This window comes from Lagopus leucura, unplaced genomic scaffold (assembly GCF_019238085.1).
Source record: "Lagopus leucura isolate 7727_CA_CO unplaced genomic scaffold, USGS_WTPT01 Super-Scaffold_739, whole genome shotgun sequence".
NCBI lineage: Eukaryota > Metazoa > Chordata > Aves > Galliformes > Phasianidae > Lagopus > Lagopus leucura.
Window position 1 is genome coordinate 21,836,069 of NW_024962255.1, and position 23,757 is coordinate 21,859,825.

Genomic DNA, 23,757 nt, shown 5'->3' on the forward strand with positions numbered 1-23,757 from the left:
TGACCCAGCCTCAGGGCTCCAGCTTTGGCCCCCCCCCCCCGCCACCCACCCTCCCCCCAGAACTGCAGCTGGCTGGCAGGAGGCCCAGCCACAGGCACTCCCAGCTGCATGGCAGCCAGGGTCGCATTCCTGGGATAGCTGGGAGCTTTGCTGTTCAGCAGGGAAAGGTCACCCTTGTGTGCGTGGGCAGCTGCCAGGACCACCACCTCCGTAGGGCAGGGAGTGAGCCCAGCTGAACCTCATCCCTGGCCCAGCACGATCAGGCCCTGGCCCAGAGCAGCTCCACACAGCCCTGGGTACAGGGCAAACAAGACCACTGTGTATCACAATGAAAACCACAGTAGGCGAGGGAACCAGGTGGCAGACATGGCCACATATGAGACAGAGCAACCAAGGCCACAGAGGCAGCAGGTGATAGAACAGTATTTGCTAGGGGAAGACGAGAGCCAGCTGTGGGCAGGAGGTTTATTGGCCATTCTCTATATATTAATCTGTAGTAGAAAGCAGCAGTCACTAAGTACAGAGCAGCCCCAACTCATGCCTCTTCTCTTGCTGCAGCTGCAGACCAATCACACAGCCCAGCCCAAACCATCTGCCTCCCATGCTACAGCTGAATATGGGGGATAAGGGGGGAACTAAACATGAACACAGTGGAATCACGGAGTGATGAGCAGGATTTCAGCTGAGCCAAGACCAAGGATTACATCTCCTGGGAAGAGCTCTGACTTGATCCCAAAAACAGTCTCCCCACACAGCGCTCATCAGGGAGGTTGGGAGAAGGCCCTGAGGCTGCTCTGCATCTCCCAGGAGGTGGAGGTAGGAGCAGAGACAGGAAGGATGGCTCCTCCATCACAGAGCCAGGCCCTAGGTGAGCTCAGGGCAGAGTGCAGTCAGTGCCTCCCAAGCAGCTGCCAGGCTGGCAGGGCAACGGCAGCAGTGGGGCACAGCTGTGGGCAGTGCTCTGCTGTAGGAAACAGCTAGTGCTGCCTACTGCATGGTGAAGAGCCTGGGTCTGCCTTCAGGTCAGCACTGGCAGGGGGAGCAGCGAGTGCTTGTGTCCTCTGGCAAGGTGGTACCACGCTGGGAACCAAGCAGCCTAGGATCCCCTGAGAAAGGGTAGAGCTCCTATTGTCCTTGGGCATGAGGCAACACAGCCCCTGTATGCTGTTTCGGTCACTTGATGAGCATCTGGTTGCACTGAGCACACACGAACACAGTCTCTCTCTGAGCTTCCGGGGCTGGAAAGGAAAGTAGGTGTCAGATGTCTCCCTTTCCACTGCATCACCCACCAAGAACCAGGTATTTCAGCCACAACCTACTGAAAACCCATCAGGGCTCTGTTCTGAGCCAGACAGCACCCACCCCCAACCACCAGGGCTGGGGTAAAGCCCTGCAGCACACAGCACAGGTGGGAGGAGGAAGGTTCTGCTCTTCTCCTCCTTCCACTCACCGGTGGCTCCCATCACAGCTTTGGGAACTTTGAAGGAGCAACACCTGGAGCAGAAGCTGTTCCCACAGTTACTGCAGCTCCGCTATGGAAAGAAGTGAAGGTGAGACATTAAGAGAACTGGCAGCTGCTGGGTCTGCTCCAGCAAACTCCAGTACTGAGGCATTGCTGGCAGTACTCCCTGCTGAAAGAGAGAGAGGGTGCAAGCCCGAGTGACAAGAGATGCCATCCACCAGTGACACCAGGACTAAACACTGGATCTACAGTGCTCTAATATCACAGGAAAGCACTGAAGCCAAAGGCTGCAGGAGGTTGATAGACTGCCATTTCCTATGCTTTAATTCTGGAGGGATGCAAGCTCCAGAGAATCCAAGACATGCAGACTAACTCAAGAGGAAATGGGAGGGGGCCACATGTCTGGCAATCAGAGGGCAGCAGGAGGACTGCAATGCACATCTGGAAAAGGCAAGAGATGCACTCTTTCCAGAACTACATGATAAGTGTTATGCAAAGGGGCTCAGACTACAGGGATGGCTTTGCTCCTCTAGTCACACACCCTATGGTGGCTTTGAATCTTCTTCCCACTTCCTCAGGAGCCCAAAGACCAACCCAATCTCTGCTTCCTAGGAAAGTGCTCAGGTAACAAGAATGGGCCAAAACTAGGGCACAGAAGCAGCACATTGAGGTTTGGACAGAGGCAGCTTCCAAAGAAGCAAAAGGCACAAAGGCTCCTGCCACCACTTAGGTATGTGACAACACCCAGCACTTAGCTGGGTGACCCACTGTTGGGTCATGACTGAGAACAGCCATCCTAGCAACAAGAAGAGCCAGAACAAGCCAGACACAACGCAAAACTTCTGCCCTAGTGTGGCTAGTGAGGTGGAGAAACTGAAGACTCACCCTCTTCTTCAGCACAGAAAAGGTGGCTCCACAGCCTGTACAGCTCCCTGGAAGAGACAGAGCAAAGGTCAGGCAGGGCCCTGCTACCTGGTATCCTGAGACACAAGAGCACCCACATCTGTTGTAAAGACCCTCCCAACCCTGCTGCCCCCAGGAGGGCTACAAACACCCTCTCCATTGGGGAAGTCACTCAGGTGCCTGCCCTAGCAGGTAACATGTCACTCTGTCCTCTCCCAAGTTCAGTGGTCACCAACAGCAGCAGCACAGACCCCACACTGCTGAGGTTCCCCAGGCAGCTCCGGCTCTCAGCCTCACCGAAATTGTTGCTGGGGTAGCGCTTGCGCAGGCGCTCAGTCAGACGTGACACCTTGCTGCGGATCACATCGTTTTTGCTCATAAAACCGTTGTCTGGGAGGCTGAGGTCAAAGTCTGCTGAACACTGAGAACCCTCATCATCCTCCTGTAAGGAGCAAAGCCAGATAAACAGAGAGCAGTGGGGAGGGGAGGGGGGCGTAGGTCAGCCTGCCCCAGAGCAGGCATGAAAACAGAAGGCTTCACCTGTCAGCATCACAAGCTACTGCCAAAACAGACAAAAGCTACCAGCTCCAGCTGGGAAGAGATGCCCCCTTGCACACCTCAGCACAGCAGTACTCACCATGACGAGCAGCTGGTTCTCCTTCTCCCGCAGCATGGGACAGAGAGGAGAGGCAGTGGAGATGGAGTCAAACTGCAGAGGTGCCCAGCCCCACTCCTGCCCTCCCCAAGCATTCATTTTGCCCTGTCACAGCAGTCCTCTGCCCCAATTGCCTGGCCTGCAGGCACAACCCCAGTCCCACCAGGCTCAAACCTCAATAGCATCCTTGAACTCTTCATCAGGCTCTGCCTCCTCTGCCTCCTCCACACTGCCAGGGGTAAGATCCTGCAAGAGATTCAGAGCTAGTCCTGTCCTATTTCATCTCCCTTGAAAGTAGGGGTCACACTTTCAAGGCAGCTCTAGAATGAAACATCAGCTCACTGGCAGACCCGTAAAGTGAGCATCAAAAGGTAGGGTGAGCCCCTGCCTCCTCAGGGTAACTCCAAGCACATAGCAGGGTGGAGTGAATATCCCAGGAGAGCAAGGCAATTCAAGATGGGCTCCCAAGCCAGGCACACAAGCTTCCAGCAAAGCTACTTTGTGTGCAGGTGGACAGAAGCAAAACCAGATAAGAGCTGAAGCTGAAGCTCCCACTGCACATATCCGAGCCCTGCCACCACTCACCTCTGTGCTGGTGGGTGTGGGGGTCCGGTCTGGTGGGGCATCAGTTGGTAGGGGCTTGACAGGCTCTGGAGTGCTCTCGAGGGGTTTGGTGCCCAAACTCTGCTCAACCGAGGCCTTGAGCTCCTTTATCACTGGTAAGGGGGGAACACAGCTGGATCAGCGTTGCCAGTCCCCTTCCTCCAGGCCCTCCACAAACATGGCTGCAAGAACCAACCTCCAGCACTCAAAATGGTCAGCAGCTCCCTTGAACGTCCTCTGTCCAGTGCCTTGAGCCCTCTGGCTCACACACAGACATTAGGGAAGCTACTGAGCTGGGGACAGGAAGGAATTCCCCACCTGCCCCAGTTCAGACCAGGGAACAGCAGGAGTTCAGACACAGTTCAGTCAGACAAATGTTATGCAGCTCGCCTTCCATCCAATAGGGCACTGCAGGCTGGTGTTACATATTTGCCACATGCCCTGAGAGTATTTCAAGTCGTGCAGAGTCAGGCCAGGGAAGGGAGGTGATGCTCACATTCAGGCTGCATTGCCAGGTCCCAGTACATCACAGTACAAGGAAAAAGCACCCACAACAGGAGCTGTGCGAGATGAGAATCCCACCTCTCAGATCCAAGCCCCAGGACCCCACCACCCATCCTGCACTGCTGGGTACCGACCCCAGAACATTAAGTGCTCTCCGAAGTCCATGTCCCATGGCAGACACATGAAAGTGTGCTCACAGGAGGTCACTGACAAAAGATGGGCACAGAGTTCACAGCTTCAAGAGTCTTTGCACAACCCATCCCATACAGGCCCCCTTCAGATAGAGCCCTTACCTTGGTAGAACTGGCTGTTGCCCAGGAAGAGAGTGCTGTTGAGGATGGCCATGACCCAGCAGAGTGGCAGCAGGTAAAGGATGCAGACAGAGCCCAGCAGCACTCCGTAAAATCTGGGAAAGAGCAACAGGTCAAGAGAAATCAGTTTTTCCCACAGAATAAAATTCATTGTCCCTCTCCTTGTCCTTTGTCTGCTCTCTGCAAGCACCAAACACACCAAGAGTAGCTCTACTGGCCTGGTCCCTCTCCCTGCTAAGCCAAGCACAGGGCACCTAATGCAGTCCTACTCACTGGGAAGAGACAGTAGGGTTCTCCCAGTACAGCACTCGGTACGCCGCCTCACAGCTGTAACACAGCCCACTCAGGAACCCCTCCAGCTGGATCAGGCTGAAACAAGACCACACAGTCAAGAAATGGCCTCACGAACACACACGCTGGTTTGCTCCGCTCACACCGCATGACTCAGAGAAGGTGATTCTGCAGGACAGGAGGGTGCCGGACACTCACAAGCACTTGACCTGGGCGAGAGCCTCCTGGCGCGACAGCTGTACTTTGCGCAGGTCCTCACGGCGCACGCTGTGGTACTTCCTGCGCAGCAGCTCCCGCTCCGAGGGCCGGACGCGGCACGTCTCCTGCAGGTAGCCCAGCAGGGCCGGCAGCAGGACGAGCAGGGCCAGCACTGAGTACCAGGCGGCTGGGAGGAGTAGCACAGCATCAGCTGGCAGGGCAGCGGGCCGGAGCCCAGCATCGCCGCACACACACGCACACGCACGCACCTTGGTCGAGGGTGAGAAGGAGGAAGTTGAGGCCGAGGCAGACGAGCAGAGAGCACAAGGGCCGCTGCCACCTGTGGGGACAGAACACGGTGAGGTGCGGGAGCCGCGGCCCCAACCCCAGTCCCGGCCCGCACCTACCGGAGGAGGGAGCGCACACCGTCAGCCGCATCCCGCAGCGGCTCCAGGTACAGCTCCAGCCGCCGGTAGCTCCGCACCAGGTCCAGCAGATCGAAGGCGGCGGCGGCGGCCTTGGGAGGCGACGGCAGCTCCGACGAAGCCTCACCGGCCCCCGTTGCCGTCGCAGCCCCTACAGTTGCCGCCGCTGCCACCTCAGGGCAGCCGGCCGCCCCGTCCCGCTCTGCCGCCTGCATACCGGGCCCCCGAGGACCCGCACCGCACCCCACTTCCAGGAAGCGGCCAGGTGCGCCGTGACGTCACCCGGCGGCGCGGCACACAGCCAATAGGAAGAGCCGGGGTGGGAGGGGAGGACGGAAGCCCCACCCAAGTGCTGGCAAAAGGGCGGAAGTGGCGGCGGCCCGGTAGTGGCCGTAAAGGTCTGTGCTGGGCATGGCTGGTGGAGCACAGTGCGGGGCTGTGCGCTGAGCTGCGTCTGATTCGACTCTGGCCCCGCGCCGAGGCCGAGCTCAGCTCGGAGGGTGCTGGAAGAGGCCGGGTTCATCTCTCACTCCCAGCCTTGGCTGCGTGGAGCCATGCTGTGGAGCAGCACGTGTTCCTGCTTCCACCTCACTTGTGTCACCAGGCAGAGAGCCGTGTCTGATGCTGGGCCTCAAAGCACCCAGCCCTGGGAGGTGTCAGGTCCCCGGCCCTCCCAAGTCCTGGCAATGTCCAGCCTAGGAAGGGACCTTTTCAGCCCAGGAGAAACAAAGCCTATAGGAATGCAGCTCTGTGTGGTTCTCATTGTGTTCTCCTGCCTGCAGGAGGAGCCCACATCCATATCCTTACCTCTAAATTGTAGAGGTATGGATTTGAAGACTGGACTGTTCTGTGGACTGGGGATTGGTTGTATGATTGCAGCCGGGGAATTGTTGCTAGTGCTTCTACGTCCAGGGAGAGACTGGTGACGTGGGGTTCCCCAGGGGTCCATCTTGGGACTGGTATGCTTTAGCATCTTTATCAATGACACAGACAGTGGGATTTAATGTAACCTCAGCAAGTTTGCTGATGACACTAAGATGTATGGTGCAGCTGATACAACAGAAGAAGAAGGGATACCATCCAGAAAAATCTGGACAGGCTTGTGAAGTGAGACCCCAGGAACCTAATGAGGTTCAAATAGGCTGGGTGTGAAGGGTTGTGATTGGGTCACAGCAATCCCAGATATGTATACAGACTGGAAGAAGAACTCCTTGAGAGCAGTCCTGCTGAGAATGACTGGGGGGTCTGGACAAATGAAAAGCTGGACATGAGTCAGCAGTGTGCACTTGCAGCCTGGAAGGCCAACAGTATCCTGGGCAGCAACAACAGAGGGGTGACAGCAGGGGGAGGGAAGAGATTGTCCCTCTCTGATCTGCCCTCATGAGACCCCATCTGGGGTACTGTTTCCAGGCCTGGGAACCTCAACACAAGAAAGATGTGGAGCTGTTGAAATGGGTCCAAAGGAGGGCCATGAAGATTATCAGAAGGCTGGAGCACCTCTCCTATGGGAACAGGTGGAAGGAGCTGGGCTTGTTCAGCCTGGAGAAGGAAAGGTTTCTAGGAGACTGCATTGCAGCATTCTGGTACTTAAAAGAAATTTATAATCAAGAGGGAGACAGACATTTTTTACAGTCTGATAGTGACAGGACAAGGAGGAATGATTTTAAACTAAAAGGGGAAGTTTAGGTTAGACGTTAAGAGACACAGGCACAAGTTGCCCGAGGAGCTGTGGGTGCCACATCCCTGTGGTCTTTCACGGCCAGCCGTCTAGCTTGTGGCAGAGGAGTGGAATTGGGTGGGCTTTAAGGTCCCTTCCAACCCAATCATTCTGTGATTCTATGATGCACAAGCACCAAGTTCTGCCCCATCCCTGGAGCGAGTGGCAGGGCTGGGGCAGTCCATCCCCAGGGGCAGGGGCTTGAGCCCCTCTTCCAGAGACCAGTGGCTCAGCGCCAGGAGTCCACCCATAGCTGCAGAATACACTGAGCCTCTGCAACCACTGCTTCAGGAGGGGTAACCCCAAGGCTGCAGAGCTGAGGGTAAGCTTGGTTCATCTCCTGTTCCCTGCAGGTCCCAATCCTTCTACAAAACCCCAGACACCAAGCGAGCGTCAGTGTTGCTTTATTTGGAATGTGAATCCAAAGGCACCAGAGAAGGGGCTGCAGTGGGACGGCGGCAGGTACAACAGGCAGTGTGGGGTTGTGGGGCAAGGCACTTTTGGCAGCACTAGTCTCACTGCGTGCAGGCAGCCTGGGCCTCAGGGCTGCACCGGAGCAGGCAGGGGCCAGCAGTGTCTGGGACCAGCCCTGACACAGAGTAGGGACAGCACATCCTGCCAAGGGGTGGCCCAGGGGCTGGCAGAGTGCAGGAGCACACAGGTATCTGCTGAGACAACCCTTGGTGATGGAAGCTGTGATCTAGTGCCAAACCAGTCCCTTCATGCCATTGCTGCTGCTACCCCCACAGAAAGGCACCAGGTGACAGATGCGGGGGCCACAGTCCTCCAAACTGAGCCTACACAGGGGCTGGGGCAGTCCTTTTCTGTTCTGAAAGCAACGGGAGAATGTGTCCTCAAGCAGGATGAGGATAGCTGGTGGCCAAGGCAGCTCGGCATGGTGCTCCTCCAACATTTCCCAGTCTCTGGCTGCCCAATGCTTCCACTGACCCCTCACAGCCTCAGCCACCTGTGGGGTTGGTCCATGCCTCACTACCGGAGCCCCCCTCTTGCACACAGTCTATGTCCTACAAGGGCACTGCTGCAATCACCCTTCCATTATCAGTCTGCGGGCAGCACAGTGATGGAGATGGAGATATGTAGTTGCACAACAAAGAGAGTTTTCTAGGATGACAATCCAAGTGCTGCGGAGCCAGGCAGGGTGAGCTGTGCCTGTTCTAGCTGGAGTGGACAGGCCTCGGGTAGGCTTAGGGGTCTCTATGGTGGGATGGGAGCCCCACTCCTAGTGCAGAACCAGCCAGAGGATGCGGCAGCAGCACCGAGTTCCAGGCTGGGATGACAAAAACACCTTTCTCACCCCAGAGCACCACAAACCCCAAGGCTGGAGGAATTTGTTGCCCCGCCTTGACCACAGAGGCAGCTTGCAGCCCCCTCCCTGCCACAAGCTCCAATGGTAGAGGGGGCTTTGCTGGGTTCAACTCCAAAGTGGGTTGGGGCATTTGGCATTGGGGCAACAGCTGGCGAGGCTGTGCCCAGGGTGGGTAAGGGCTGTGCCCACAGGGTTCCGGGAAGACACCGGACATGGAGGAGGGGCCCCAGCTGGGGAAGCTGAGAGTACAGCAGAGCCTCCATTAGGCAATGCGGAGGCCGCAAGGCTGCCAGCAGGGTAAGGGCTGGGTCCAGCTTTACTCCACTCCTCCAGCACAGCATTCATCTCCCCAGGGACAGAGTTGGCACCCACCTGAGCACACCCAAGGCAGGAGTCAGGCAGGGCCCCTCGGGGCTCCCAGAAGTTGTGGTCCACTTGAGCGCTCTCTGCTTGGGTCCTTCGATTTGCTTATGTCCGTCTGTCATTCTGTGCAGGGTGCAAAGGAGCTGGTGCAGCAATCGGTGCCCACTGTCCTGGCAGAAGGTCTCCATCCATCTGTCCATCCATCCATGCAGGGGGCAGTGGAGGAAGCGCAGTGCAGCAGCCGGGAGGGGACAGAGCAGCGGGGTCACCACGTCCTAAAGCAGGGCCGCGGTCCGTCCATGTGCAGGAAGCAGGGCAGCCAAGGAGCTCAGACGATGTCACGTTGGTCCCGGCAGCGCCGTGCCAGGCAGTAGAGCCCGGAGAAGAGGTACAGGCAGGCAGCCACGGCTCCGCAGACAGCAGCTCCCAGATAGGCTCCGTAGAGACAGCGTTGGCTGTAGCCCGGCAGATTGCAGTAGCTCTTTTGCCCAGCTTTGTGGCCCATGATGCCAGCGGCGGCCGTGCACAGCCCGACACCCAGCACTAGGTCGTGCACCAGGTTGGCCAGCAGCCAGCGGGAGCCCAGCCAGGGCACGAGCTCCCAGCGCCCCAGCGCGCTCAGCCCGAAGAGGCCCAGCGTGAGCAGCCAGACGAGGACGGCGGCGAAGAGGGCGAAGTGGGCCGCTCCTTCGTACCAGTGGGCCGCCACGGTGAGCCAGAAGGCGGCGCCCACCGCCAGCTGCCCCAGGCGGAGCAGCCCCAGCGGGCTCCGCAGGAAGGCGCGGTGCAGCCCGAGCGAACCGCGGGGCGGTGGTCCCGGGGGCGGCGGCGGCACGGCCGGGGGAGCCGTGCGGGCCATGGCGGGGCGCTGCGTGCTGCGGGGCGGGAGGGACTCGGCGCCCCGGCAGCACTTACTGAGGGCGGCTGGCCGCTGCCCAACATCTGGCGTCGAGCGGTCCTCCCCGTGCGGGGCCTCTCTCCTCCCCCGCCCCGCCTCCCGCCGGCCCACTGCCGCGCGCGGGGCCCCGCGGCCGCCCCCCGCCGCCGCCTCCTCTCCCAGCCGCCGCCGCCGACTGCCGCGTCGCGGAGCCAGGGAGCTCGGCGGGACGTCACGGCGGAGAACGGAGGAGCGCGCCGTCGGGGAGCGCGCGCCGGGGTTCCCTCGTGACGTCACGCGGGGTTTCCCTTCGGGGTGACGCGCGCCGGCCACACCCGGGGGCGGAGCCGCGCCCAGCCGTCCCTCCCCGCCTTATTGACGTCACTGGCGCCACGTGGCCCACCATTTCGAAAGGCGGTGCGGCCACGCCCCCTCCCGACGGCGATTGGTCCGTACGGAGAAAAGTGGGCGCGGATTGGCGGCGCCGCGCGGGGCGGGGCGGATCCGAAGAGTGAATGGACGGGGCGCGGAGCGCGGGGCGGCGGCGGGACCTCGGGTCGGCGGCGCGGAGCGGCCCCGGGCGCGGCGGCGGGAGCGCGGCAGATACGCGGTGGCCGCCCCTAGGTCAGTGCGCGGGGCTGGCGGACGGGAGGCGGCGGCGGAAAGCGGGTCGCGGCGGGGACGGCGCACCGGACACCGGCGGGCGCCGACCTGAGCCGGGCCCTCCCGCATTCCTGGGCGCGCCGCTGGCGGCCCGCCCGCGCCGCTGCGGCCCTGTCCCGGGCGGACTGAACCGGACCCGACGCGGCCCCACGCCGTCCCTCCGCAGCGGCCGGGCCATGGGAACGCCGGCCTCGGTAGCGAGCGATCCCCCGGGACGAGCGGCGCCCGCCGCCCGCGGCCGCAAGCGGGCCTCGGCCAACATTTTCCAGGGCGTGGGGCTGCCGGAGCTGCGCAGCCTGTTCCAGAGCGGCGGGGCCGAGAGGCCCGAGGAGCGCGCTCGCCTCGTCTGGCGCTACGCAGGGCAGCGCCGCATGGCACGGGCGCTGCGACAGCTCAGGCGGCGGAAAGCGGCACGGCGCGGCGGTGAGACGACGGCTTTACGGCGCTTCGGCCGCCTCCGGTAGGTGCGGACCGGGTCGGCGAGGGGACCGCGGCCGGGACGCGCCCTACTCACAGCCGCCTGTTTCCGCAGGATCACCGATAAGGAGCCCGAGGGAGATTGCAGGGACGGGGCGGCCTCAGCGCCCCTGCAGCATCACTGAGTGCGCAGCAGGCCTGCCGTACAGACCGGGCACACCGAGGACACTAAGTGTTCAGGACATGAGTGTACTGGTTAATAAAAGGTGGACCTGCAGTGGCTGGGTGAGGCTCCGTGGCTGTGACAGCAGTCCCACTTGCTGCAATGGACTCAGCACCAGCTGAACAGCCCCAACCCTCCTCTAGAATTCTGCTGAGACAATAAGGAGGCCAGGTGAACTGCAGCTCTGTTTTTCAGACAGTTGCATGGTTTAAATACATTACATACATTTCTACAGTGCATTAGAACAGTACATTTGGGGTCAGTCAGAGATGTAGCCAGGTCTGGGAGCTGAGGTCTCACTTCTACACCCCTGTGCTTTCAGCACCCTCAGGACAGCCACTGCAGAGCCCCTTGTGCAAGTAGGAGATGAGTGAGCTGCCCTCCCCTCACAGCCCCAAGCAGCACAGTCCCAGCTTTCACTTCCCTCCCAACCCCCAGGGCTGGGAAAACAAGACAATGAGACCCAACCCCAGCTTTCCCCCCCACAGGGAAAGTCACAGCTCAAGGCAAGCAGATGCAGGCAGCAGCCCTAGTACCATTTTATACAAGACAGCTCAGCAGCTTTGGAGGAGAGGGAGCACTAACTGCCTCACCCACTCACATCCGGCCCACAAGGTTAGCAGCACTGGGGCAGCCAGGAGCTTGCACCAGCCCTCGTGTGCTTCCAGTACACCAGTTCTCGCATGACTCCCACCAGCAGGAAGAGCTCCTCCCACCATTCCCTGTCCCCAGCAGCCCCCTTTCCCGTAAGAAAGGACCCCAGACACACACGCAAAGCTGGAGCTGTGCTGGCTGGCCCAATGCTGGCTGCACAGCAGCCAGAAACCTTACTGAGCCCAGGGGCAAAAGCCAAGCAAGAGCAGCTGCAGTGACCTGCAGGATGGATGGACCATAGGAATGGAGGGCCAGAGGCCACTTGTACCTCCAACCCTCTCTACAGCACCTCCGAGAGCCACCTCCTCTGAACCAGGATAAGGCAGCACCTCTTCCTTTAGTGTCAAACTGCATTCAAGCCTGCCCTAGGGAGCAGGCAAGAGTAGAGTTCTCCTTACATTCCCTCCTCAAGCCCCCAGCCAGAGAACAGCCGTTCATTATGGTCCCCACTGCACCAGCAGGCAGCAGGAACTCCCCCTGAGGAAAGCAGCTTGCACAGGGTTGGGGCAGAAGAGAGAAAGTGAGGAGGAGTATAGCATGCCTTTGGGGAAGCGGAAGGCAGAACCACCACCCTCCAGCCCTTCCCAGCCCTGGGGCCAGCAGCAGGGAAGAGGAAGGCTGGCAGCTGGTGCAAAGAGCTGGACGGATCCTGGCCTGGGGAGCCTGGTCAGGTGTGCTCAGAACCGCATGCAGGCCGAGGAAGGGAGGCACAGGCAGGGTCCCAACTGCTTCCCATGCCTCCTGCTGAGCTCCTTCCTCGGCAGGGCTGTACACACACCACAGAGCTCCAAGGGAGCTGGAGAGGGACAATGCCCAACCCACCTGGCTTCCTCCACTCCAGCTGCAGGCTCCTCCAGCCACAACCTGCTCACTTTACCCAGAGCATCAAATCCCAGCCGCTGGAGCAGCTCAGCTCCTCTCGCAGTGCCAGTCCAAGACAGCCAAGGCCTGCCTGCAGCTCCCACAGCTACCACCAGGTGAAGAAAGGCTTCCGGCTCTGGAAGCTCTGCGTGTAGGACTCGCTGGCAGTGCGCTGGTGGGAACGAGCTGTTTCTACAATCACAGGTGGCATCTGAACCAGGTGCAGAGGGCTCTTCCCATCTTTCAGTGCCTGTGTCAGGTTCAGTATCTGTACAACACAGAGCAAAGCTTGAGCTGTCCCAGTGGATGAAGAGAGCTGGCATCCCAGCACCGTTCCCCGACAGCCAGACAAAACAAGGCTCTGTCACCTCATTCTTTGCCTTACCTGGCCTCTCATGACAGCAATCTGCTTGTGAAACTGTCCCCTGTCAAAGCCAGGGTCCTTCTGCAAGAGAGAGCAAACAATGCATTGGTATCTACTCTCTGACCCACGCTATTCAAGAGATGCTTGTTTTCCAAGCAAGCCTCTCTCTTCTTGTCCCACGAGATTCCCGCTTCTCCCCAAACTGTATCTTTAGCTCCTGGTAGAGGAATAGCCCTTCTATGTTCCAGCTCAGAAACACCACGAGTAGCCCATCTTTCTATCCACATAGCTTTGACAAAGAAGCCCCAAGACCACCCTGTTTTTGTTCTTCCCAAGCCACCCTCAGCCCCACCCTAGTTCACCTTGAAGAGCTCATACAGATCTTCCTCCAGATCTTTGACAAAGTTGGGGTCCGAGATCTTGGGAAGAATTAGGTCTTTGATCTCTTGTGAAAAGGGGATTTTGGCCTGTGGTAACCATGCCCAGTAGAAGGGATCTGCAGGAGGAAGCATGAGATATTAGAGCTAGGGAAGGGAAAGATGCCACATGGCCTTGGGTGCAGCATACACTTCCTACAGCCACTGAGGCAGAGCTGTCCACGCAGCTAGAAGGTTTTTGCAGAGTGGCAGCCCTAGCTACTGCCTCTTCTAGCCCTCCAGGAACACGCCCCAGGACAGACAGCACAGAGCTGCTCAGCACTGCAGAGTACCTCAACACAGTGTAAGGGACTCACATGCTCTCCAGGAGTCCGGATGCTTCAAAGGAAAGGCCAAACCATTATCTATAGCAGCAAGCTTGATGATGGGCTCTTTCACAACCACCCAGTCACTGTCCTGGAAGGAAGTGGAGCACTAGTCACAAGGGAGCCCTCCCCAACAGAAGCAGTCTGTTTGCCACTCCCAGCAAACAAGATCAGGCTCAAAAACCCAAGACAACTGGGAAATCCCAGCCTGCCAGCCAGCTTGTAGAAGCAGACAAACCCATGAAGCCCCTGCCCACGAGCTGCTCACCCGTACGCCTGCGCTGTCCAGGGGACAGTCATATTTGATGAGCCAGTTGTCGTTGCCCCGATCTGCAAGGAAAGAAAAACAGCTGTATCAGCGTGAGGGCCTGTGCTGGGTAGGATTACTTCTCTGACATAGTAGCAATTCAAGTTACACACACTTCAAGGCCTCAGCTCTACCCCAGAGCCCTCAAGCTTGCTGCAGGCCTAGTAAGTCATATAAATCCCCACATATCTAGGTCTGGAGACTAAAGAGATCCACATAACCCCAGCTCTCAAGAGAGAAGTCAGCCTGCAAGCTTTGGAGTCCAACCCAAACACATTTCAAGCTGGAACAGACTTGGAAACCCAGCCTGAGATAGGATTCTGTGGCACAACCAGAGGCTGGATCTCTCAGCATTCCTGGATCTTTGCACCCGGCAAACATTCACCATTGCAACTGGATGGACCCCAGGCTGGTTTCCAGTCCCCAGGTCAGTAGTGACAGCAGCTACACTCCACCCAGAGACAGTGTCATCTGTCAACCACGCATTGTTGATAGGAGTTTTGGGTTCCAGGAAGGGAAGCCAAATCTCTGCCTGCTCTCTAGCTGGCGAAATACAAAGGAGCAGGCAGCCAGCCCTACCTGTGTTCCTGATGATGTAGTCCAGCACCACCAGCCGCTCAAACTGCAGCAGAAGCTGCCGGTTGGTGTTCTCAGGGAGTGGCTCAGCCTCAAAGCGCCGCAGCCAGTAGTCAGCGTCCTTGTAACCTTCCACAAATAGCTGGAAGGAGCCCACCTGAGGCAAGGAGAGACTGTGTTATGGAGGACCACAGAGGAGCAGCGACAGGCACGCGGGGCTGGCAGCCCTACCTTGGGAGGCAGGCCAATGCGGTTGAAGCGCTGACCCACTTTCGGGACCTTCTCCAGGGCTAGTCTCTTTCCTCGGGACTTCACTCTGTCAATGGCACTGTAGTTAAAGGTCTCACTGGCCAGATATACCACCTGGGGTATAGGAGTACAGAAGTCAGCAAGTGCATCTGTCAGCTGTCACAGTTCTTTGTTTTATCAGTAGGGCATAGATCTCCCACAGCTCTGCTCTGTACAAGGATCCCCATGGCACGGGCAGGAGCATGTGGAAGCCTCCTCAGCACTCCTCACCCTCAGGTGACTGTGCCTCCTCACCTTTGTGCGGGGAACAATGTTGAGTTCCAGTTTCTGGTCCACCAGGCTGGCACCTGCCTCTGATAGGTAGCCCTGGTTCAGAACAAGGCAGTCTCTCCCAAAGCAGCACGGGCAGCACAACTTCTGCAGCCACTTGGTCCACTTGGGGTTCAGATGCCCGTACGGCTCCTCATTCTTGGGTTTGAAGACACCAATAATTTTCTGTGAGCAAGAGGAAAGCTGATACTCAGTGCTTGGCAGAGCCAGGGCACTCACCCCTGAGCCAGCCTGCGGCTCTGCCATAACAGCACAGTCTCAATCAAGTTCACCCTCCCACAGCACCCAACTCTGCTGTCTTTCCCTGCTGCTTTCTGCCAATGACCACCCCCAGATCTATGAGATACCTCCTTGGGTGGGAAAGAGTCTGGGGACAGCTGTTGCCACTCACTGCAAGGTCCAGAGCAAGTGGAGACAAAATGACACCCTCAGGATTCTCCTCTGCCAAGAGATCTGCAACCTGAGTTACGGTAGGCACTCTTCTCTCATCCTAGGTTTTCTTCAGGCACCTCCCTCTCTGGTCCCTGCACAACTCCTGTATCCCAAGACCTTCGTACTCATTCACAACTTTACACATACCATAGGAGAGTGCTGATGACACTGTCCCTGGTAAATATTCTAGCCTTATCCCATCGACCTTTGGATGGTGGGGGGAGAGCTACTGCTTGTGGCTACTCATTTCCTCCATGCGAAAGAGCAGAAGGGGATAAAGATTCCTATCTTGACTCCAAAATTCATCAATTGGACCTGATCCCAAATGGACCAGAGAAAATGGGACCTAAACAGCAAGGAAGGCTGAAGGACTTCAGAGGAAACTAAAACTAAAACTGTGAGGCCTGAAGAGCGATGCTGTGGGGGAGGGGAGATGTGCTTAAGGACCATTTACTAGGATCCACACTGTCTGCTTTGTCAAACCACACAGCTGAGACAAAGGCCCAGGGCAGGAGTGAGGCCAACTGCCCTGGTCCAAGCAGCACAGGGCTTTGTGCAGCAGGCTTCAGGCTCACAACCCCACTCCAGAATGACTCAGCAGACTGACCGAGAAGAGCCAGAGCCAGCACAGCCTGAGCGGGTGGCATTTCCCAAAGCCAAGCTTCTGCCACAGGGTGGGAGCACAATACACGTCCCAGTACACCAGCAGGGAAAACTCAGCACAATCCCACTGTGAATCAGGAGCCGGGAGCCAGACCAGGGAGCAAAACTTTGTCGACCAGGAAGAGGAATGCTTGAGGGAATGGAAGCACTTCAGGCATCTCTAGGTCACAAAGAAACCCCCTCCTCTGAGCTGGCAAAGGCCAAGTAAACAGGCAGGAGGGCAATCCCCTCACCAGCCCCATAAGAAGCACAGAAAACATGCCAACTTGTTCTTGGATTTGAGCCTGCTAAAGGTTTGCTGGGAGCTCTGGCAGCGAGGAGCAGGCTGCTGTGTGGAGCAAACACAGTAGAGCAATGGCTGGCAGGGCAAGGACAGCCCTGGATCAGAGATCAGAGCCTGGCAGCACAGCCTGCCCTCTCAGTGCTGTGACTTGGGAGCAGCATTGGCAGCAACTTATTCCAAGAAGTGTGCTGTGGAGAAGACAGATCTGCCTGGTGCCAGGCCAGGGGATGCCAGGCCAGCAACAAAGACACAGCCACCGCCCCCGAGGACCAGGGGAAGCACACTGAATTAAGTCCTGCCTGGAACAACTCGAGCTTCCAGCAGCCCATAGGGAAACTAGAGTTTCCCCTGGTGTCTTCACCGTGTCTCCAACCTGCTCACTGAAGCACTGCATCTCCTTAGCAGCAAGGAGGCTTTAGTGATCTTGAGCAGTGAGTCACAGGAACCACAGATGCACCCTATTCACTCATGGCAGAGCAATCCAAGGAACCTGCCAGGTGACACAGCCAGCAAAACATGGACTTCAACTCCTTGAATGCATCCCTCACCGAGCTCTGGCCTCCCTTCCATACAACCAGGTCACCTCTGGTCTTCAGTCCCTGCTAGCAACACCAAGGCTCACATTAGGCAACAGAAGGAAGCAGAAGTGAGAACACACTGCAACAGAAAGAAGTTTGTATTGCCCTGTATCCAGTCAGCTCAACCAGGACATGCCTGTAAAAGCTTGCTGTAGCCACGTGTCACCTGAGACAGAAAAACAGGCACAACATGGACAGGAAAGCCCAGTCCTGATTCTGAGGAAGGATCCTAGCATGCACTAGGCAAGAGTCAGAGGAAGCAGCAAATGCTTGAGTAACCAAGCCAGCACCACAGGTCACAAGATGAGCTACCTCGTGCTGCACTCACATCTGGGCAATGGCATGGGAATGCCGCAGCCAAGCAGACCTCAGGGAACCAATTACACCTCGAGGCTCCAGTCTCACTAGCCAAACGCCGGCAGCCCAGCTGTCAACGTTCCCATCCTACAGCATAAGTTTCACCACTTTTTGGACGCAACAGCCACGGGGAAAGAGGAAGCAGCTTTAACCGGGGAACAGACCACGCATTTCAAACGGAGGGATGCCCGACGGGCACAGCCCCGCACCGCCCGGCTCAGCGCCGTGAGCTCCCAGCCCGGAGAGGTGACGACTCACTCCTTGCGGGTCCTTGACGAAGTAGCTGCCGCTAGAGCCCTGCGAGATGCGCTCAGGGTAGATGCCGCGCTCGCTGGCCAGCTCGGCCCGCCGCACCACCTCGGCGAACTCGGGGTCCTCAGGGAAGTCGTTACGTTCCCGCTGCGCGGCCGCCGCCTGAGCCTGGGCCGCTGCCGCCGCGGCCGCTTGGGCCTGGGCCTGCGCCGCCGCCGCCGCCGCCGGGCCCCGCGCCCCACGCTCCAGCAGCGGCTGCCGCTCGCGGTCGCGGCCACCGGGAGAAGGAGGCGGCGAGGGCTGCGGGGGGGCGACGGGCGGGAGAGTGCGCACGGCACCGCCCGGCAGCCCGTAGTCAGGGCCCTGCGCCCGCTCCGGCGACACCAGCGGGCTCGTCTCGTCCATCGCGCCCGCCGCCCGCCGCTTCCGGTCGCGTCACGTCGCGAGGCGGGCTGACGTCACCGCGCCGCCGCGCCCCATTGGCTGCTCCGCCCCGCCCGCCGGTTGCCGAGGGAACCGTGCCTGCCATCCATCCCACGGCCGTGCTTGGGGCGGGCCTGGGGGCTATCGCGGCCCTCGAGAGGAGCCGCACGAGGCCGGGCGAAGCAAAGGGCTTCCTCCGCCGCCGCCGTGGGGAAGGCCCGGTGCCCCGCACAAAGATGGCTGCTGAGGAAGCGACAGCACCGCCTCCGCCGCCGCCCTTCGCAAAGATGGCGGCAGGGCGGGGTGCGGGCTTTGCCCCACACAAAGATGGCGGCAGATGAGGGCACGGCAGCGCAGCTGACCAATGAGAAGGCGCGATGCTAGCAGTTTCCATGGAGACGGCCAACTGCAGGCGGGAATGGACGCTAGCGGTGTAGCGCCGCCCGACGGGGCGGGGTGCCGGCAGGGGAGGTGGCCGCGCCGCCACCGCCCCTCGGCGGGACCCCGGTGGGGAGCGGAGGAGAGGAGCGCGACGAGCGCGGAGCTAGGTGAGCTCGGGGCCGGGGCCGGGGCCGTTCTGCTTGCAGCAGCAGCAGCCGGGGGATGCCCGTGCGGCTCCGCGTGGAGCTGGAGCCCCGCGAGCCCTCCAACCCCTGCAAGGGTGCTGCCGGCGCTGCCCGCTCGCGTTTCCCGGGCCCGCCACCCCCAGCAGCTCAGGTGGCTCCGCGCCCTACGGTGGGGCAGGCGGCAACCTGAGCCCGGCGGCTGCGGTTTCAGGGACAGGGCCGGGGGCCGGGGTCAGCGCTGCGCCCAGAGCCGTGCCTGAGGCTGCCCGCGCCTGTGGCTCTGTGCTGCTGCCCGCGCCCCGCCGCCAGCCCGGATCTCTGCTTCGCAGCTTTTTGCCCAGCGCACCCGAGGCTGCTGCCATGACCCTCACCAAAGGCTCCTTCACCTACTCCAGCGGGGAGGAGTACCGCGGCGAGTGGAAGGAAGGTGAGCTGGGGTGGGGTGGGGTGGCGTGGCACGGCTGACTCCAGGCTTGTGTGGCCCAGCGGCTGAGCCGTCCCTCTGCCCTGAGCATCCTCACCCGGAGCTGTGCTGGGCAGGGCCTGGCATTTCTCCATCCATCGCTGCCTGCTTTTGCCCTTGCTAGGACGCAGGCACGGTATCGGCCAGCTGACGTTTGCCGATGGCACCGCCTACGTGGGGCACTTTGAGAATGGGCTCTTCCATGGTTGTGGCGTGCTCAGCTTTGCCGACGGCTCCAGGTGAGCACAGCACCCTCTGTGCTGAGCGCAGCCCAGATGGTCTGGTGTGAGCACCTGCCATGTATTCCCTCAGACTTCCTGTCCCTTGATGCCCCTCTCTGTCTCACGCAGGTATGAGGGAGAGTTTGTGCAGGGTAAATTTAGTGGTGTTGGTGTCTTCACCCGCTATGACAACATGACCTTCGAGGGCGAGTTCAAAGGCGGTCGTGTGTATGGCTTTGGTGAGTGCCTGAAGATTCCTCTTGGCTTGGGGCATGCTGACACAGCAGCAGGATGGGCAGCCGGTGCTTTGTGCACAACAAAGCCTAGCACAGCCCCAGCTTAGCAAAGTCCTGCCCACCCCTGCCCCTGTTGTCCTCCCCTTTCGGTGTGTCCTGCTCCATCTGTCCATGCCTGGCCCCAGTGTCTGCTGCTCCTTACCCTGTGACTCCCATCCCTTCCCTCCCCAGGTCTCCTGACATTCCCTGATGGCTCCCATGGGGTTCCCCGCAACGAGGGCTTCTTCGAGAACAACAAGCTGCTGCGGCGGGAGAAGTGCCAGGCGGTGATCCAGAGGGCACAAACTGCCTCCAAGTCTGCTCACAACCTCACAGCGTGATGGCACCCTGGCACCTGCATCTCCCTCCCGCTGCAGTGGAACTCCCCCTGGTACTGGCTGGCCCAGGGCAGGGCCATGGCACTGCCACCCATTTCCTTGCCAGCTGCCCAACCTTGGCAGGACTGGGAGTCCTTCCACTGCATGGGGAAGACCTCCTTGCCAAACTGTGCTGGTGGGGCAAAGAGACCCCTGTGCCCTTCACCCAAGTGCCCCTGGGCGGCTCTGTGCTTACTGGGGCCACCGTGGTGCCTTCTCCCTCTGACTGCTGTCCTCGCCCCTCCACCAGGAGCCTCTACTCTAGCCCCAACCCCATCAAAGCAGCTGCCAGTGGGACTGAGGGATGGCATGGCTGGAACCAAGCAGAGGAGTAGGAGTTGGGGCTGGCTCCTGGCCCCATTGCCTAGGGTGCCTATGCCTGCAGGCAATGGGCAGCTGGCTGGACCATGTGCCTGCAGAGGGGTAGCTCTGGCCTGCTTCTCCAGCCCAGGTCGCCAGGCAATGTGGGCACCCCCATGGCCTGTGCCCTCAACACTGGGTCAGTGGCTGTGCCCACTGGAAAGGGTGACATGATTCCCCATGCTTTTGGGATCACAGAAAGAGCAATCAACTGTCTCTCTCATCACTGTGCCAACCCAGCCCATTTTGCTGCCTTGGGGACATCTTCACTGATGGGGACCAGGAGACACTTGGCCTGACCCATTCATGCTGTGTCCAGAAGGAGCTGGGTGAAGGCAGCAGTGATGATGAGAAAGAGCCAGGCTCAGACCAAATTGGGGCAAGGGACTGAGGCAAGGCAGCATGAGGTGCCAGTCTGGTGCAGGGGGACTGGGCTGGGCGGGCAGGGAAAAGGGCATGATAAGGGTGCAGACAGGGTGCAAGCAGCTCCCCATCTTGCTCCACACTTGTATCCCTCATCTCTCCCCATGTGTACCTGCCTTCTGCCCCCAGCATGGTCCAGCTTACCAGGGCACGGGGTCCTAGCATCCCTCTCAGCCCAACTGTGCCCTCCCTGAAGGTTTTGCCCACACCGGTCCTGTGCCTTGCTGTGTCCCTGCCTTGTGCTGCTGCCCGTATGGGCCTCAGCGGAGTAAACCATGTTGCCAAATGCCTGAGCTGTGTCCATCTTGCTGGGAAGCAGGAACCTGTGCCCCCAGGGTCAGGCAGAAGGCTGCTTGCACGGGCACGAAAGCAGATGCAGAGGAGAGGCAGCAGGTTTATTCATAGTGCTCTGGAGGGTGGCTGGGTCAACATGGGGCATCCAAACCCCAAGGGATGGTGGGAATCTGTAGTACCTCAGGCAGGTACCCACATGGATGGGGGGCTCCTGCCTGAGCCCAGAGTGGGTTTTCCAGGGGTCTGGCATGGACAGTGCATGCCCAATCTGGGACATACTAAGGTGTTGGGTTTTTCCTCCACAAGCCCTGTCCAGCAGGAAGGAGTGAGATGAGTGTTTTCCTCCTGGCCACATACCACTGTCTCCAACACATCCTCAGCTCCCAGTGGTCCCCAGTTTCCAGGCGCAGGAAGGAGCAGGGGCAGATGGTGCTGCCTACACAGCAGGGATGGCTCAGGAGCTCACAACCACCCATTGGTGCTGAAGGTGCCTCTCAGCTCCTCTACCTGGGCTGGGCTTAGTGGTGCCAGGGGTGCACGGCAGGGACCACCGTAGTAGCCAAACAAGTCCATGGCCTTCTTCAGCCCTGGGATCCCAAACCGGCGAGTGACCTGCAGGAGACAGGGCAGCAATGCACTGCATTCACTGGGACAGGGCTGGGTCCCACAAATGGAGAATCCCTGATGGACAGCAGGAGCCAACCTGCAGTGTGACAGGGCCCCTGGGAAGAAGCAGCTCTTCCTCTATCACTGCCTATAAATATCCTGCCAGCCTCATGCTCAGTCAGGCAGGTGTCCTACACCAGGCACGCGCTGTTCCTGGCACAGAAGAGCTGGCATTTCCCACCTGCTTTTTCCAGCCTGGGCTCAGTTCCTGCAACTGTTCCGTCTCCCCAGCCCACCTGTGCTTCCTAAAAACACCCAGGGTCCTGCCTACTCACCACTGCATTGGGCTCAATGAGTCGCTGCTGCAGCTCACGGGCTTCCTGCCAGCGGCCCTCGCGGCAAAGGTGCTCCAGCTGGCACAGAGGAGCCCCCAGGACGTTGGCGAGGGCACAGATCCCCCCAGAAGCACCTGGGGACATGCAAGTAAGTTGGCAGTGAGCTCAGCATGCAGCACCCACCCTTTGCCCCTTGCCTCCCTGCAGTGCTCTCATGCCAGCAACTTGTGCCCCTGGTAAAGCAGCAGCACATACCTACGGCATAGCTCGCCAGAAGGAAGCCAGCTGACCCTGACAGCACCTGGAAATCCTCCTGCTGCGTCTTGTGGACAATCAGCCCTATGCGAGTGATCTGGGGAGAGACACATGCCAGGGGGTGGGCATCACCCTGTCCCCACCCAGGGTCTGCAACCCAGGGGTCCTGTGGAACCTCTGGGGTTCAGGGAAGGGCTGTGACACTGCGAGTGGGGCCAGCCCTGGATTTCCCCTCCCAGGAAAACCGTGCCTCACTCACATCCCCACCACTGTCCTTGATGCCGATGATGTTGGGGTGCTTAGCCAGGGTGAGCACAGCCTCCAGTGGCAGCTCCAGACCGGTGTTGGCAGGCACACTGTAGAGCACCACGGGGACCGGCGATGCCTCGGCCACCTGTGGGCAGCAGAGTCAAGCTGAGGGCAGGGTGGGGATGCATGGGGTGTGTCCTCCATCCTGCTATCCCAGCTGGGGCTGCCTGTGGGCACCGGGCGCAGCTCACCTCAGTGTAATGCCGCACCAGCGCAGCGCTGCTCATGGCTCCCCGGTAGTAGCAGGGTGTCACGACCAGTGCAGCATCAGCCCCTGCCTCTGCCATGCTGCCCGTCAGCTCGATGGTGGCCCGCGTGGCTGCAGAGGTGGCAGCGAAGTGAGGGACACCTCGTGGGAACACGGCCCCTTTGTTCCCCAAGCTCACACTCACATTCGCAGCCTGAGCCTGCCAGCAGCAGGCGGTCCCTGGGCAAAGCACGGCGTACACGACTCACCAGCTCCAGGCGCTCACGGGGTGCCAGCAGGGGGAACTCCCCGCTGGAGCCCAGCACTACCAGCCCTGAAATGCAAGCATGGGGAGGGCATCCCTGTTGTCAGCAGCTTCTTCCTGCAGCCCGTCTCCTCCCACCGTACATCCTGGGCAGTCAGAGACATCCTATGCTGCAGCATTCACAGTGTGGGTGCAATCATGAGTATAGGGGCAAAGGGTAGGTGCACGAGCTTGCAGCTCTGCATGGATGCTCAGAGGCCAGGAGCACCTCTCCTGTGGAGACAGGCTGCCCAGAGGACCTATGGGCTCCCCATCCCTGGAGGCGTTCAAGGACAGGCTGGATGGGGTCCTGGGTGGCAGCAGCACTTACCTCGGAAGGGGATGCTGGCATAGTGACGTAGGTTCCCCTCCAGCTGGCCATAGTCCACTTCCTGCGTGGGTGAGAAGGGGGTGGTGAGGGGTGGGAAGATGCCCCTGAGGTTGAGCTTGGGCTGTGGCCCCAGAGGAGTGCTGAGCCCCCGGTGCAGGGCTGCCAGGGCTGGCCGGAGTGGTGAGGTGAGGTGGGAGCTGAACGCCATGCTGCCTGTGTCCTGCAGTCAGCCTCTGTCACCTGCCTTGCCAAGAGGGGTTAATGTTTGACAGGGCACGTGAGGGAGCTGCGGCCCCACTGGGCGGGAGACAAGGGGTGAGTGCTCTCCTCTTCTGGGATCCTGAAGGAGTTCAACACTCCTCAGGATGAGCCCCAGCTACTTCATCTGTGTGTTCCCTTTGTTTTCACATTCAGAGCTGGTATGCAGCACTTGTAGGGCTA

The 23,757-nt window shown here is 59.7% G+C and overlaps 6 protein-coding genes across 6 annotated transcripts; 2 read left to right on the top strand and 4 right to left on the bottom strand.

Moving 5' to 3' along the window:
- Positions 1-445: 445 nt before the first annotated feature.
- On the bottom strand, positions 446-5,600 carry ZFYVE27 (zinc finger FYVE-type containing 27). The gene is made up of 11 exons (XM_042862951.1): positions 5,335-5,600; positions 5,197-5,267; positions 4,928-5,114; positions 4,712-4,807; positions 4,421-4,533; positions 3,606-3,736; positions 3,195-3,266; positions 2,663-2,807; positions 2,348-2,394; positions 1,451-1,532; positions 446-1,238 (listed from the first exon to the last, which is right to left on the bottom strand). The coding sequence occupies exons 1-11, from the start codon at positions 5,565-5,567 to the stop codon at positions 1,174-1,176; spliced, it is 1,242 nt and encodes a 413-aa protein (XP_042718885.1). The 5' UTR covers positions 5,568-5,600; the 3' UTR covers positions 446-1,173.
- Positions 5,601-7,457: 1,857 nt separating this feature from the next.
- Positions 7,458-9,618, bottom strand: MARVELD1 (MARVEL domain containing 1). The gene has a single exon (XM_042863087.1). It carries the CDS (start codon positions 9,616-9,618, stop codon positions 9,088-9,090), a length of 531 nt encoding a protein of 176 aa, XP_042719021.1. The 3' UTR covers positions 7,458-9,087.
- Positions 9,619-10,475: 857 nt separating this feature from the next.
- Positions 10,476-10,993, top strand: AVPI1 (arginine vasopressin induced 1). Its single transcript, XM_042862965.1, has 2 exons — positions 10,476-10,759; positions 10,832-10,993. Exons 1-2 carry the CDS (start codon positions 10,476-10,478, stop codon positions 10,899-10,901), a joined length of 354 nt encoding a protein of 117 aa, XP_042718899.1. The 3' UTR covers positions 10,902-10,993.
- Positions 10,994-11,111: 118 nt separating this feature from the next.
- On the bottom strand, positions 11,112-17,992 carry PI4K2A (phosphatidylinositol 4-kinase type 2 alpha). Its single transcript, XM_042862957.1, has 9 exons — positions 17,594-17,992; positions 14,987-15,187; positions 14,675-14,806; positions 14,447-14,600; positions 13,829-13,890; positions 13,552-13,651; positions 13,181-13,314; positions 12,840-12,899; positions 11,112-12,722 (listed from the first exon to the last, which is right to left on the bottom strand). The coding sequence occupies exons 1-9, from the start codon at positions 17,990-17,992 to the stop codon at positions 12,561-12,563; spliced, it is 1,404 nt and encodes a 467-aa protein (XP_042718891.1). The 3' UTR covers positions 11,112-12,560.
- A 484-nt stretch (positions 17,993-18,476) lies between these two features.
- MORN4 (MORN repeat containing 4) lies at positions 18,477-20,985 on the top strand. Its single transcript, XM_042862964.1, has 5 exons — positions 18,477-18,558; positions 18,906-19,003; positions 19,164-19,278; positions 19,390-19,499; positions 19,728-20,985. Exons 2-5 carry the CDS (start codon positions 18,937-18,939, stop codon positions 19,874-19,876), a joined length of 441 nt encoding a protein of 146 aa, XP_042718898.1. The 5' UTR covers positions 18,477-18,558; positions 18,906-18,936; the 3' UTR covers positions 19,877-20,985.
- Positions 20,986-21,071: 86 nt separating this feature from the next.
- Positions 21,072-23,544, bottom strand: HOGA1 (4-hydroxy-2-oxoglutarate aldolase 1). Its single transcript, XM_042862960.1, has 7 exons — positions 23,317-23,544; positions 22,887-23,015; positions 22,686-22,813; positions 22,445-22,579; positions 22,186-22,282; positions 21,931-22,064; positions 21,072-21,601 (listed from the first exon to the last, which is right to left on the bottom strand). The coding sequence occupies exons 1-7, from the start codon at positions 23,522-23,524 to the stop codon at positions 21,452-21,454; spliced, it is 981 nt and encodes a 326-aa protein (XP_042718894.1). The 5' UTR covers positions 23,525-23,544; the 3' UTR covers positions 21,072-21,451.
- Between the last annotated feature and the right edge of the window lie 213 nt (positions 23,545-23,757).

Coding starts and splice junctions, on each gene's coding strand:
- ZFYVE27 (XM_042862951.1), bottom strand. CDS start 5,567: ATGCAGGCGGCAGAGCGGGACGGGGCGGCCGGCTGCCCTGAGGTGGCA. Junction 5,268..5,334: donor GGTGTGCGCTCCCTCCTCCG/GTAGGTGCGGGC, acceptor CTGTCCCCACAG/GTGGCAGCGGCCCTTGTGCT. Junction 2,395..2,662: donor CTACCCCAGCAACAATTTCG/GTGAGGCTGAGA, acceptor TGTCTCTTCCAG/GGAGCTGTACAGGCTGTGGA.
- MARVELD1 (XM_042863087.1), bottom strand. CDS start 9,618: ATGGCCCGCACGGCTCCCCCGGCCGTGCCGCCGCCGCCCCCGGGACCA.
- AVPI1 (XM_042862965.1), top strand. CDS start 10,476: ATGGGAACGCCGGCCTCGGTAGCGAGCGATCCCCCGGGACGAGCGGCG. Junction 10,760..10,831: donor CGGCGCTTCGGCCGCCTCCG/GTAGGTGCGGAC, acceptor CTGTTTCCGCAG/GATCACCGATAAGGAGCCCG.
- PI4K2A (XM_042862957.1), bottom strand. CDS start 17,992: ATGGACGAGACGAGCCCGCTGGTGTCGCCGGAGCGGGCGCAGGGCCCT. Junction 15,188..17,593: donor TCGTCAAGGACCCGCAAGGA/GTGAGTCGTCAC, acceptor TCTTGCTCACAG/AAAATTATTGGTGTCTTCAA. Junction 13,652..13,828: donor TGGACAGCGCAGGCGTACGG/GTGAGCAGCTCG, acceptor ACTTCCTTCCAG/GACAGTGACTGGGTGGTTGT.
- MORN4 (XM_042862964.1), top strand. CDS start 18,937: ATGACCCTCACCAAAGGCTCCTTCACCTACTCCAGCGGGGAGGAGTAC. Junction 19,279..19,389: donor AGCTTTGCCGACGGCTCCAG/GTGAGCACAGCA, acceptor TGTCTCACGCAG/GTATGAGGGAGAGTTTGTGC. Junction 19,500..19,727: donor CGGTCGTGTGTATGGCTTTG/GTGAGTGCCTGA, acceptor TTCCCTCCCCAG/GTCTCCTGACATTCCCTGAT.
- HOGA1 (XM_042862960.1), bottom strand. CDS start 23,524: ATGGCGTTCAGCTCCCACCTCACCTCACCACTCCGGCCAGCCCTGGCA. Junction 23,016..23,316: donor TGCCAGCATCCCCTTCCGAG/GTAAGTGCTGCT, acceptor CTTGCATTTCAG/GGCTGGTAGTGCTGGGCTCC. Junction 22,283..22,444: donor TCAAGGACAGTGGTGGGGAT/GTGAGTGAGGCA, acceptor GTCTCTCCCCAG/ATCACTCGCATAGGGCTGAT.